The sequence below is a fragment of the Dromaius novaehollandiae genome, chromosome 4 (assembly GCF_036370855.1).
Source record: "Dromaius novaehollandiae isolate bDroNov1 chromosome 4, bDroNov1.hap1, whole genome shotgun sequence".
NCBI classification, from domain to species: domain Eukaryota; kingdom Metazoa; phylum Chordata; class Aves; order Casuariiformes; family Dromaiidae; genus Dromaius; species Dromaius novaehollandiae.
This window is the reverse complement of record NC_088101.1, coordinates 7,246,070-7,260,689: the sequence shown is the minus strand read 5'-3', so window position 1 is coordinate 7,260,689 and position 14,620 is coordinate 7,246,070. Positions and strand designations below refer to the sequence as shown.

Here is a 14,620-nt window from a genome sequence, read left to right as displayed (position 1 = left end):
TCTGTGTTACGAACAGAAAACTCCAAGTGAACTATGGAGCTCAGACCAAGACCTTTGTTTCGCACCTTGATGTAGACTTTGAAATATTGTACGTACGGAGTCAGGAGCTGTTGAAAGAGGGAGCTGCATGTGTTTGACAGGAAGCTTGAGACTTTTTCTTATATGATACAAAGGTCTAATTCTCAGGACCTGAATTGGTGATATTTATATCTAAGATGTTTTTTGTGTATCAAGAAGTTACTAGCTCATAGGAGCCTTGCCTATATTGAGCCTCGTGGGGAGAGGTGTGTAGGGTATGAAAACAAGGAAATAGTTTTTGAAAGAAGTGTCATTTTTACTGAATGTAGAGATCTAGGGTAAGGAAAGTTAACTGACTCATCACAGACGTCCAAGTGGCCAGTGGCAGCTAATTAAATAACCAGTGCATCCAGGAGCTATTTCAGTCTTTAGCCACCAAGCAGTGCTATCTCTGCATCTGCCTCTACCAAAACGTTTGTCTTTTAGAGGAGTTGCATGGTTTGAGCTGTTTGTTTGGATTTTCAGTTGTAATGGAGGGAAACATAATAATCTTTTTTTCAATCGGAAGGTGTTGAGTACTACTTTTTTTTTTTGATGGTGCTTGTATGAACCCACATATACAGAGAAAGACCTGAAAATAAACTCATAAAGGTAGTTTCATAGCCTGTCTCCTCAAGCAGCGAGATCTAAACACACTTTTGATCATACAAATGGAGGTTTCTGAGGAATGTTTTTACAAAAGAAACCCAAATCTCACATTTTGGCCTGTCCTACAAGCCAGATGTGTTTTGATATGTTACTAATAGTAATAGTGAAGCTGAGAGAGCTACTAGGATAAAGCACTAATGAAAGCATTCTGTAATGATAGATGAGGATATTTTTTCCCTGGTCTTAGCAAGTGTATTTCTTAGCAAGTGTATTTCTTATAAACTGCCCATCCGAAGTTGTGCATGCAGCTGGTCTTGGTGTGGGCATGTCCTGAGGTAGTGGAGCTATATAGCGAAGAATACAATTTAAGAAAAGAACAGCTGAGACTATTATGATAAATTAATCATTGAGGTGCTCTAAAATGTATGGAACAACATTCATCTTTTTTTAGAAAAAGAAGCAAAACATCCACGTTATTTCCTTGGTGCAATGTGACGTGCAATTTTGACAGTCACCTGCCATGCGGACACCAGTTTTACAAGTAACTTAAGCAAAAAGACAAGTGTGAGAAACCTGTCATTTGGAGCTGTGCAGTGGGATTTGCTTTCTGGAAAGCTATAAAGGAATACTTTTGTTTAAAACATTTAAAAATGATTATGAAATACTTATCTAAAGAACACCTCCTTCGTATCCCAGATAACCAACATTGTGCTATGCATGTACTTGGTATATGAGTAAGATAAAACATGTGCTAAGTCAAATAACTCATAAGAGTAGTTTCATTCATATGCCATTACCAATATGACAGATTTTCCTTGCTCTGCTGTTTAACCTTGTATGACTGATGGGGTTTTTTTGTCTGAAAGGTACCTAAAATTTTGTGTGAACAGCCTTCTTTCTGATATTTAGAATTATCAATCAGTAAATCCAGCTAAAACATTTTTAACTTATTTCTGTTTATAGACAGAATATGTCCCAAATATGCTGTAGTTCAAACCATCTTGTTGATTACATTAATGAATGTGTTTACAGACCATTTCTATCTCCTCTTTGTTCAGAAAGCCTTAAGAAAGGATGAATCGTGTATTAATAAAAAGCTAAATCAGTACATCATTCACAAAAGATCTGCCTTCTGGAAAAGTATTCAAAAGACTCCTTTCAGAGCTTTGCCGGACGTATGAACACCATTCTTAGCAGCAGCATGGTAGTATGCTGCACTGTATTACCATTGCTGTAGTAAAGCTTTTACAATATCAAAGAGTGGATGAGATGATGAAGAGGCTGTTTTTGAATAACTGATCTCCAAGTAAATTATTTAAATTTTCTTGCAAGAACTGTGCTTTTCCTTATTAAAAAGATGATTTATTGTTAAATTCATACCCTATTACTGTTTGTTTATTTAGTGCCTTTAATCAAAGTGTATGCCAAAATACTAATTCAGACATTTGTTTTAGATACTGCAAACTTTGCTTATGGGGGGAAAAAAAAATTCAGAAACAGTTCCCCCCAGTCAGCCTTTTACTGTAACTCTGAGCTGTCCACATTTCCCGCAGTCTAATAGCACCTCAAGGCAATCTTAGGACAGGAAATAGCCCTGTTAGTTTTTTCTGTTTTCTTGGCTTCCTGATTTGGAGACTGATGAGTCTGCATGTAAGAGCTTTAAATGGTATATGGTGGCAAGATATTCTGCTTATACACATTCTAGTCTTAATAGTCTTGGTTAGGTTATGCCAAGTGCATGGACATGCTTTGAGGCCCTCTTCACTTCTTGTGGTATCGTGGAAGTTAGAGGCTCTCAGATGAACCAGGAGTTAATGCAGGCAGTTGTAAGAGGAGACTTGCTTGGGAAACATTTAGGGGAATCTGGGGATTCTCCATATGGGGAAACGTTGCTTAATTTGTAATCCCCGTGAACAGTGTTTTGCTCAGACTGCCTAAAACAGTCATCTGCCTGTGGTGTCTGGGCTACTGTTTGCTTTCTTCATTGGTAACAGCAGATGAAATCTCCCATATGAGAAACTAAGTTCTTGGTGAAAAATACTTTTATAGGGAGCAAACTGAGTGTTTAACTACAATTTTGTAGTTCTGGCTCCACTTCTTCATGACTTTGAAATGTGAAGAAGTAGGAAAAATATTTTTGGCTATTCTATAATGTGCCAGAGCAATTGATACTAAGGGAAAGGAGTAAGAAGTCAGATTAAAATCAGGTTACTCTAACTTGTCTTCCATCTTTTTAGTTTTCTTTGATAATTTTGGAGTTCCAAGGTAACTCAGTGCTCCAGGTGTTTTGCATCTCTCTTTGCTGTAATATTGAGGTTTTCCCTGGTGGTCCCTAGGCTTAAAAATGACCTCAGCCAAGGATATTGGTAATCGGCTACGATACTAAACCCTGGGTGATGCAGGGGAAGCAAAGGAGGGTAAAACAGCTGGTGAATCCAGATCAGTTGTACTGCTGTACATTGCATCCTTATCCTGAGATGCAAAATAACATGTTGAACTAAAGTTTTATTAGAAAAATATTGTAAGTTATTACACATCCTGGCTTGTCAGTGACAATCCTGCGAGTTATGGAATCAGCCACGGGGGGCGGGAGGGTGACAATCAGACAAAGTAGTATTGAGATCATTCAGCTGTGTCAGTGCTGAACAAACCAAAACAGGCTGAACAAGTGATGTTATTAGAATTTGGGAAATGACTTCTGCAAGTTGAGTTTTTTGAGTGCATGCTTCATTTCTTAATTAACATCTAATGTCGTGGTTTTATCAAGACCATTTTAGTAAAAGGAGCATGTTAGGTATGTGGATGGAGACTGCTTTTCGAGTGGAGTGTTGTATGAAAAGTAAATTCCTTAAACAGTCATCTGATCCATTTTGAGACAATGACCCATACCATAACCTGCTGCAGTACCGCAGAGTTAATGAATTTCTCACTGTTAAATGTAGTTCAAATTAATTAAATTTAATATTTAATTCTGAAGAAATAAGTAACTGGAATTAAATGATAATTATTTAAAGTAGTAAGAGTTACTGATAACTGTAAAAGAAAGTCACAATATGTAAATGCAATGTTTTTAGGAAATACTCATAATTTTAAGTAACATTAAGGAAGCGGGGAAAGCAAAATTAAAAAACAAAACAAAACAAACCTTCAGTAACTACTTCTGTTGTATTAAGGAGTATCTGAAGAAGGAAATGGCCTTTGGGATGCCTGGAACCTGTGAAGCTTTGTGACATTATCACTTTGTTGAAAAAAATCTTAGCAGAAAAGTTCTACTTACCAGTCTTTTCTGGAACATGGTGAAGATTTTAAACCCATTGTTCTGTACATTCAGTTCACTTCTACAGGATTTTTTTGGTCAGATTAAAAACAGAACTCCTATTGAAACATTTACTAGGGTCTTTACCCCATTATGTGGAATTTCAGTCTTTTGGGGTTCTGTGGGGTTCTCATCTTGCTAGAAAACTCTTGTTTTTTTGTTCTGCCCCCTCTTCCCCCCCCAGTCAGATCTTTCTTCCTCGTATGATGGCATTGTTCCAACTGTGAATATATCTTAAAGCATGCACCATGGAAAACAGTACAGGGAAGAGTAATACAGCAGGAAAAGAAAAATGTAAAACTTTGGTAGAAATAACTCCTCCTTCACAGAGGGAGGTTGTAGTTTGTTCCACTCCTTCTCAGCTGTATTTTTTTTTTTTAACGTATCTATTTTTCTCTTGTTTCTAGGTGTTTGGAAATGCTCCTCCAAGTACAATGACAGAAAAATTTTCTGACCTCCTGCAGTTTACTACTCAAGTGTCACGATTGATGGTGACGGAGATTCGACGGAGAGCGTCAAATAAGTCCACAGGTATTGCACGGGTATGAGTCTGGGCCATGTGAGAAGTGCATCACGACTTTCAGGTCATTCAGTAGAATACCATGGGTTGCCATCCACAACGGTTGTGCAGGCACTGAAATTAAAGTCCTCATGCCAAAGATGTGTTATGTGCCACTGCTTCAGAATAAGAGAGAGAGGGAGACAAGTGGTTTCCTCCCCAGACTGTATACACAGTGAAGTTACAGAAAGTTCACAACTGGTCAGAGGAGGAGGAGTAAGCTAGGTTGTATCATCTACTAGTAGAAGGAGGCAAAGAGCAAGTGTGTGGACAGCTGCTGTCACGTGGCTGAAGTACCACACTTCAGTGTTGTGCTTTGTCGCTCAGGTATGTGCGTTTTTGGAACGTGAGCATTTTACATCAGTGTAGGCACAGAAACTAATAAGAAGATGCAAAAGTGCAGAAAGTCTTACATTAGGACCAAAACCCCAAACCTAAAAAAAAGTTACTGGACTCCTCTTCTCCTCTGTTTATTAAATGTCAGGAGGAGATGGGTTCTTTTTTTGAACCCAGAATGTGGCAAAACCTGCCCACTTAACTGGGAGTTGCATGACAGAGGGCAATGAGCTGAGAAAGCATTTTTCATTAGCTCTTTTCTCTGGCTTTCTTCTCAGAGTATTGTTATATGGAAGGAGTAGCACTTCCAAATAGTATCAAATTTTTGTGTCTCAGATATTTTTAAAATCTCAGCTACGTTCCCAGTTTGGATCTGGTGGTAAATAAGGAAATACTGAGCTGGAAAAGACTGTGCAAATTATTACGTGTTAAGTCAGGAGTCACAGACTGTGCCAATTACAGTTTCTTTCCGTTTCAAGTAGAGTGAATAACAGTAAAGCATTCCAGATGGCTAATCAGATGTAGTAGACAAAGCCTGTTCTCTGTGGGTAAATAAGAGCAAAATATCTTTTCTCTGAGTATTTAGGGGAAAGGAACGTCCCACAGCAGTGATGGCTGGAGGAGGTGTTCATTTGATTTTTTTTTTTTTTTTTTTTTTCCCCCTCGGGAATATTTGTGATGCCTGGTAGCCAGGTGGATTCTGCTGAGGATGGCCTTTTTAACGTGTTTATTACTTAAGCTGTATCTCTGCCTATTTGCTCTAAGACAGTCCAGCGTTCATCCCTCCGACATCAGAGGTAGATTTTTTTGTTGTTGTATGTTTTTTCTTTCCTCGCTGGGAAACATACCACAGTGACTTAAACAGTTTGGTGCATTCAAGAGCTTTAATATAATGAGTACCAATATTTTTGTTATGAAGAAAGCAGTAGTGTTTCCTCTGTTATCAAATTTGCTAAGACTTGCAACAATAAAACCTATTTTAGACTTTTTGTAAGAAGCTCTAATAGCTCCATACACTGCAACTGCTTAGTGATTCTTGGCTGGACCAGAGATTTGCGTTTTGCTTTCAGTAAATGACCATTTAATAAGCTGTTAAAACGTGTTCCTTGCGGTTTTATGTATTAAACTCTTCTGAGACAGATACATACTTCTTGATACACTGATGAAATAAAAATTCTTGGGTTTTTTTTGAGTACATTGAGAGGTCCATCATGCCAGAAATACTGTACGTGGAAACATCTGTTCCTTGTAAACATTGCTTAAACTGCCATATATCTTATTTCAGATTATTTTCAATCTATCCAATATGACTTAAAGTTTTTCTTACTCCTCTAAAGCTAAGTGAGACTTTCTGATCAGCTTCTGCTCATCGGAAGCCCTATTGTAAAGATGCAAACACTCTTAAACATGCAGACAATGAAGAATTCCATTTCCTTTGTTTCTTCCCCAGGACTTAAAACCAAAAAACCCCGAAAACTTGCAAAGTTTAGGTTCATTTAAAATTTTAATTCTGCCTTCTATTTTGGTGAAATTACTAGGTTTTGTGGCGGTTGAATTGCAGCATCTGTAGAATTCTGTTACTAAAGAAAAAAACATTCCTTCAAATTGAGATGTAATGTAGCTTATCTGTTCTGGAAAGCTGCTCTAGCGTAGCCCTCTATATCCAGATGTATCCTCAGGAAAATGTAAGAATAATTTAAGACTTTTTTCCAATTGATTTTTACCATTAGCACACTTTAGATTTTTTTTTAAGCTCTTTCTTGGCCTAAAATTGGGAGGTGGGGGGGTGTCAGAAGTTTAATTACTTTCCTCTTAAATTTTATCATATGCTTTTTCATATGCTTCTACAGAAATTGTTTGGTTTCCATTTTAATACCAATGTATGGAATTGCCTGTTGTCAGCTAAAAGGCCTTAACCAAACTTTAAAAAGTAGATCAAGATTTAATACATAGTTTGGTGAATAATAATCGCCTTCAGTGGACTCTCAGAAGCAGAGCAAGGGGTGGGGGGGTGGGGAAACCTCTCTTCTCCAACCTCTTTAACCTGCGTTGTGATAGGAGGTAATGGCTTGGGTCAGCTTCTGTACGTGCATCAGTGAACTGTTAGTCTTTGCCTGTCACTAGTGTCATGTAACTTTTGCCTACCAACTCTTTTTTTTGTGTGACTTCAAAAATACTGTGATTATTGGGGGGCTGAAGTACACAATTACTGCAAATGTATAATAGATTTCCATGGTTTTCTCTTATTAGATGAATAATTATCCTCCTCAGTGGTACAGACTTTCTGTAACAAATTGATAGCAATAAAGTTCTTTCCTACAGCAGGGAAATTGGATAATTACTTATATCGGCTATCTTCTGCTTCATGCTGTGGAGGGGTGGAGACACACTATTAATGAAAAGCATGCCTGCAAGAACAGAACTAAAAGTTTATCAAATATTGAACTTAGGCTATTTAAGAAAAAAAAAAAAAGACAAAATATACCGAGAAATGCCTCTTGTATTACAAGGTATTACTTTTCAAAGGTTTTAAATTCGTTACATTTTCTTGCTTGAAACTGTGAAATGGGAGATAAGTTGACATGCAAAGAGCATCTTAATAAGCAAATAAAGGAAGAATAAAACTGATTTAACGAAATGCACAGTGGCAATCTGCATGTGCGCATGAAGTTTGGCAATTTTTCCTTCCTCCTGGTAGACGTTAATAACAGCCTGCTCTGAGACCATGCTGGCTTAAAATACCACTTGGAAAAAGCTAAGAAAAACTAAATGGTAGATTACCTTGCAGATTTCGCAGCTGTGTGTGAATTAATACTGTTCTCGTTTTCTTTTGATTCACAATATCATGTGGAAAACTGAAATAACCACAGAGCTGCTGGATGAACCTCTGGAGTTCATTCAAGCTAGAGAATGGGTTCCTGTTACATCTACTCCAAATTTATGCTCTTTGCCTAATTACATTAACCACATGCGAATCATGTTTTATTTTAATTCTTAGTACATTCTGAATAACAAGGTGGTGTGGCTCAGAAGCCATTACTGTGATTTACCAAATATAAGGGTGTTAGCTGAGGATACCTAGTGCTTGTCTAAACCCAGCCTCACTGTGTAGAAACTACCATAGCATATGAATTCAGTAACATATGAACATTGCATGCTTTAGATTAACTTGATCTTTTACGTGGTAAGGAAGAGAATCAGCTCTTTGTTTTGGGGAGGCCTGGGAAGCTCTTGTAATACCTTTGCTACGCTCATACCGTGAAATTTTACATTACCTGATATTAGACTTGTGCTATTTTTAACTAATGTTGTCATATTTGGGGGAAGAAATGGTCTACTAATATTTACTAAAAGTGCTGTTAGATTCCAAGGGAGAAGGTGTTTTTAGGTGCCTTTAGGGCAGACAAGTGTCCTTCCCAAATCAGCAAGTGGCTACAGTGGCTATTGTTTCAGGCAAACTGGTGTACCTGGCTGTTCTTCGAGGCTTTTAAGTACACAGTTCCTTCAGATAACCACCTCTGAAGCATCATTTCATACTTGAAACATGATCATTTTGGATTAACTGATTTGAGTATGAGTCCACAATTTAGGTCCATCCCTAATAAATTTAAAACCTCATGTTGCTTATGTGACTCACTTCCATACCCTGCGATAGGTAGTAACCACTGGAAGAACAGACAGCTTTTGAGATGGTTAATAATCTTTTCAGTAAAGTTTGGCGGGGGGGGGGGGGGGGAATCACCACACAAACTAAAAACCCACTATTCAGATATCCACAGGAAGTTTAGAGTCTCCAAGCTTTTAGAGATGTGTATGTGGGCTGAACTCTCTTGTTTTTCTTAAACTTGCATTCCTTTTGTGTACCATGAAAAATGATACTGCCTGTCCTAATAGCCTATTAACAAGCAATTACATCTCGTAATATGTTTTTAAGAGTGAAGAAGCTCAGTAGTATCTGTATGCCGGAAATCTCTCTGATAATGTCCAAATGCAAATCCTTGATGATGTGAAGCAATCGAACTGTTGAGCTTACTTCTAGAGATAAGCTTTTCCTACAAACGTTATCAACAGTCAAATAGCTAAAAGTGGGAGAAAAACATCTTATAAGCATTTACATTCTATCTGTAAAGAGTTAAACTCATTGGCAGTATTTTACATTTGGGAATGTGGTATGATAGATGTAACCTGAAGGGTGTTTTTTTTCCCCCCCCCCCCCCGTCTTTTAATGGAGCACAGTGCGACTTTTTTCATCAGGCTTTTGAATATTTATGCTAGTAGCTATGACACGTCTCAGTTATTCTTGGCAAACTGTAGTAGTTTTCTCAGAACAGTATTTCATGATTCAGTAATAACTGTGCCGGCCTCCTGTCTTCAACAGTCACTTAATATTGCGCTTGTAGCATTGTGTTCGGCTACTGTTTCAGTGGTATTGTTTCTTTTATACAAATGTACCCTTGGAGTAATAAAAATGAAGAAGTTGAAACTGAATTAGATTCTCTTGTATTTTCAGATTTTTCCTGTGCGAGCGTGGTGCTTTGCAGACCACAGCAGTAGCCATATCTATGAGGATTTGCACGTGGTTTCCCTTGTCTCAGAGTACCTAGTCTGTTTTGGAAAATGGTGGTGCTGCAGTTAAGATAGCTGTCTCTGTATTCTGAGCTTTTTCGCCACTAAATATTTAGCAAATAAATCCAGTTTCATGTCTGAAGTGATCAAAAGAACCTGGTAGTACTACGCTAAAATGTGTTCAAACTCATCTGTTTCTAGCATAGTCTCAGTTTTGAAATGAACCTTTCTTTTGCAAGTGCTTTTGGCTGAGGGCTGAAAAAGATAAACTGCTTAAAAACCGTGCAGGGACTGCTGAAATTTTGGTAGCATGAATTTGGCTACTAATGGCTTCTTTGGCTGCTAATACTGAGGAGGCAACACTTATTTTGTGCATCTCGCAAAAGACGTACTTTGGATGCAGTCGGTTCCTCTGTGGTGTCGCTGCTGCAGATTGAAGTACGTGCACTGTAAATCTTTGAATGACACGTTTTAGGGTGTTCGGCGCATCGTCACAATTTGGACACACTGCAGAAGTAAGCCAGCTGCAGCGACGCGTTGTTCAGATGGTCCCTCCAGTCTAGACGGCAAGGCTGGCGTGCCAGGTCCAGGCGTTGTAGGTAGGCTGGGGCAGGTGGGGGGGTCCTGCAAGTCCTGGGTGCTGGGGTGGCCAACATGCAGGTAGGTGCAGGGAAATCCTGTCCGTGGCATGGACGCAGTGAGCTGAGCAAGCCTGGTACCCCTCAGTTGTCGTTTCAGTGAGTACGTATGCCTTGTACATGAGCGATCTGAACTACTGAGTAGTTTCACGTTGCAAACTTGCAAGAGAAGTGCTTCAGGTGTCCTCCCTGGATCAGACCAAGAATCACGTGGCCCAGTATTGTGTTTCTGGCTGTGGCCAATAGCAGATGCTAGCAAACAGAAAGAAGAAACAGGGCAAGCATATATATTTCTCCTTTGCTATGATAGCCGCTCGCATTTCAGCGGGTGAGGGTATGCAAGCTGTGATTTGGTACCCTGCAGTAGTTGTTCCACATTTACTAATACAAGTTCTATATTGCCTGCATCTCAAGCGCACCAAATGACTTAGTGACAGCTCCCCTAATTTAACGTATCAGGATACACAAAGCACTTGCTTATAGCAGGGAGGTTCAGAATGGTGTCCTTAATGAGGGAGAAATCCTAGAATTTGAGGTACTTCCCCTGACAGCATATGGATTAACAATTGCGGGGACAATCTGTAAAACCTGTGCAGAGGGGCAGAAAATTGAAAAGAGAGAGAGAGAGAAAAGGTTCATAATAAGGCTGAGACATTTTTACACCCTTTTAAAGTCAAATTCAAAAGTTGGGATTTTTTGTTTTTAAGATTTAATATGTTTTAAAAACTAAGCATCCTGAAATTTAATTATATGTATGATGGGCACATGCAGCTCTGTTTATATCACTGTTTTAGGTACCTTTTAAATTCAGTTCTGTTTTGTCTCACTTCATTTATTTTAGTCAACATTTCATTCCATATTTGTGACACTCTCTGAATGAATTTGTCACAGTGTTCACTACTTCATGCTGAATTTATTTCTTTTACTGTACCTCTAGACTATTAAACTAATCCCTCATTCCCTCCAGAAATAATTTTTCCAGTTATTGTTTCTACCTTGTGAAAATTTGTTTTTTCTTAATATCACTGAATTACTAAAACTGTTTCTCTGATGAAGATGCATTTAACCTCCTTAGGCGTTTCTTGAACAGATATGCTGAAAGACTGTCATTATCTCAGCTGAAAAGCACTTTGGGAGACCAAACTGATAAATGTTTATCTTCATGATGTCTAATCATTGCAGAAAACCACATCAGTGCTTTTGATTTATATTCTGCATCCGACAATGTCTGTATTTATTTTGTTCATTTTAATATTCCATTGATCTTGATACTGTGTTTTTGTTTCTCGTTTTCGCTGTGGTTAAGCTCTGTCACGCATCAGCAGAACTAATTTTATGCTTCTTTTAGATATACAAGAGTTAAAGGTTTTTTTTGTTGTTGTTTTTTGTTTTTCTGTTCAAGTGTAACTTCCAGTTTGGATAATTGTGGATAGTAATTCAAGAAATGTTCTTAACCTATCCAAATAAGTGGCTTTTCAGGCCATTCCCATAATGAAGTCTCAGGTTTTTGATAATATATCTACCATCTCTTTCTCCTTGAAAGAATGGGGATAAAAACCCAAGTGGAGTTAGGGGATGCTTTGTCTCTTTTGGCGTGTTAGGTAACTTGTCCTCTTACTGAGGAGAGAGGAGACTAAAAACGATCTAACGTTCTCTGACTACGTGTCTGTGGTTTTTCATTATAATTTTTTCCTGTCCTGTGGGTGCCTCAGCTTTACAAAGGGATTCCATTTTGAATGTTTTATTTATTGAAATTGCTGCAAAGGTGAAGCAGTGTCCTACTGGGTAGTGAACAGGAGTCAGTCCTGATCAACCACTGCTATATCTTGTTACTTTTTTTTTTTGTTAACCTTTAAGTAATCTTTGATACCATTGATGAGACCTTATCCAAGGCAAGGGGAGTGCAATATTGTGGCTCAGCACTGTTCTTGCCAAGAGATCCTAGAAAGCAATATCTTTTATCAGCTGTGTTAGTGAGGCTAAATGCAGGCCCAGTTGAGTCGTTTATCTGTCGTTTGATGAGCAGCCCTCTGTTTTTGCCACGTTGGATGCTGCAGAGGCATCAGCTGCTTCATATCTCCAGTCTGTGGTGACAGCGCTGCACTGTCCAGGATTCGGGCTCAAGGAAGACTTCGTCATCTCGGTTTAGGTTGATATTTCTCTCTTTCTAGCAAAGCAGTTGAAACTATTCATATCTTCTAACCCTTCCTGGGCGCCTGACTTTGTTTGCAAGCATTCCCCGTGTGAGGGAGGGGAGGCTCCTTGCAGGAGTGTTCAGAGAAGGTGTCCATGAGTTTGACTCTTTCCCCCTCTTTTGCTCCCCCCACCCTGGAAGCTTTTTGGTATGCACTCGTGTTTTTCTACTTGTCTTACACAGTTATTCCACTTAGTATAACAGTACACTGTATAAAAGTACAATGCGAATATATGTTGTTTTCTGTGCTAGAACATCCGGCAAAAAGTTTCATGTGCTGAATTTCTCTGCTGTTGCTATGGGCAGTGGCTTTGCCTTGTAATGCTGTGCTGCTGTTTGCTAATAATCTGAATAGGTCTTACCTGTTGTTTTCCATCTGCTGCATTTCTGAAGTCCAGGACACAAAGCATCTGTTTCATCTCTTATGTATGAAATTTCTTCCCTTGTTCCAATCTATCGAGCTTCTATCCCTTATATACGGAATCCTTGTTGAAAAATCTAGTTACTGTATTAACTGCATAACCGCATATTTATGCATGCATCTGCATAATTATCAAGACGAGTACTTACATATTATTGGATTTTCTTTTTTGCTCCTTTGCCATCTCTACTAGTTGTCTTGTCCAGAATCTAGATTGTGATTTCTTTTGCAGAGGTTAAAGGGAAAAGGACATCTCGGTGGGGTGCAACAAATCTGTTACACCTGAAAGATTACTTGAGCACAAGGAAAAAGTACAAGAAATTAAAATAAGGCTGGTACTGATGATAGAAATGAATTTTGAACTATAGTGCTATCAAATTAGCTCAGAGCAGATGACAAGAGAATTTCTTCCTGCACTTAGAATTCTGTCTGTGTTTTAGATAATGTTTAATTAAGACTGACAGTTTTGAAACTGCTATTTATAGTGTTCAACTGCTATGCCATTTCTGATGCCAGCAGCCTGATAACATTTTCAGAAGCACATACTTAACCTCTGACTCTCACTTTAAAAAATGACTGAAAGAACCCATGTTCCACAAGTGCTTTTGGAAAACATGCCCCGGGGAGGTTCTCCATACCCTGTTTGGCACTGTTTTGCATGCCTACAGTCAGGCACTAATTTCCTGGCTCTGTATATGTTCAGTGGAAAAAGAAGGGGTCTACTAAATTGCCCCTAGTCTGGGCTGGCAGGGCATTGTGCCTGGAAGAGTAGCACGTGCTTTAGACATGCTTGACACTAACTGGGAATTGAGAAAAGTGGCTTTTAGCATGGATTTTGGCATTTTACATAGAACTCAGATATAAGAACCTTGGCTCTGACATGTCCGTTGTGCTTTCTAAGCTAGGCTCTCATCAGCTGCTTGTACTTGGTCAATATTTTTTTTTTTTTTTGACCAACTGTTTTGGAAAACAGAGAGCCTAGCAGGTGCTTTGGGCTGGTGTGTTGGGAAGCTGCTGCACGTCCGCGTTTCTGTGAGCGAGTTTAAAAATTGCCATACCTTTCGCCTTGTATTTCAAGCTTTGTTTTATCTCAGCCGGTCTCGTGCCGGGGTTTGGTATAACCATAGGAATAAGCCCATGAAACAAAAACGTGGAAAAATAGTGATTGCACAAGTGGAACAAACGTGGATTTCACTACATTTAATCTCTGTCTTTTTGTGTATTTCAGCTAGGAACATGAATATTAAGAGGGTTTCTCAGCTTTAGGGAAACATACTTATTCCATCAGTGTGAAAGGGGTGAAACTGGCACCAGTATGGATGGTCTTAACTCTCCCTGAATAAGATGTCAAATAGACTGTCTTCCATAAACATGACAATCACAGAATAATTCAGGTTGGAAGGAACTTGGTGAGGCCTCTACTCCAATCTCCTGCTCCCAGCGGGGCCAGCTGTGAGATCAGGCCAGGTTGCTCAGGGCTTCGTCCAGTCAGGTCTCAATCTCCGACGACAGAGACTGCAGAGCCTCTCTGGGCCCCTTCCAATGCCTGGCCATCCTCACGGGGGAATAGTGTTTCCTTACAGCCAGTCTGAACCTCCCCTGCTTCAATTTATGTCTGTTGTCTCTGGTGCTTCCGTTAACGCACTGCTGCGGAAGAGCCTGGCTCCCGCTTCTTGGAGGCCTCCTCGTAGGTACTGGGGGGGCTGCCGTGAGGGGCCCGCAAAGCTGACCTTCCCCAGGTTGAAGCAGCCCCAGCCCCTCGGCTTCTCCTCGCAGGGCTCCTGCTCCAACCTCTGACCCGCTTGGTGGCCCTCTGCTAAACTGCTGTTTTTGGATGTCTATCTTGTATTTGGGGGGGGGGAACCAAATTGAACGCGGTGTTGCAGATGTGGTCTAACAAGTGCTGAGTAAAGGGGGGTAATCA

General features: G+C 39.4%; 1 protein-coding gene across 5 annotated transcripts in view; it reads left to right on the top strand.

Moving 5' to 3' along the window:
• WDFY3 (WD repeat and FYVE domain containing 3) overlaps window positions 1–14,620 on the top strand; it is a 193,373-nt gene that overhangs the window by 61,115 nt on the left and 117,638 nt on the right. For all 5 annotated transcript variants that reach the window (XM_064510310.1, XM_064510311.1, XM_064510307.1 and 2 more), the window contains one exon: window positions 4,390–4,513. In XM_064510310.1, coding sequence (XP_064366380.1) covers window positions 4,390–4,513 — 124 coding nt within the window. The remainder of the gene's footprint in view (window positions 1–4,389; window positions 4,514–14,620) is intronic.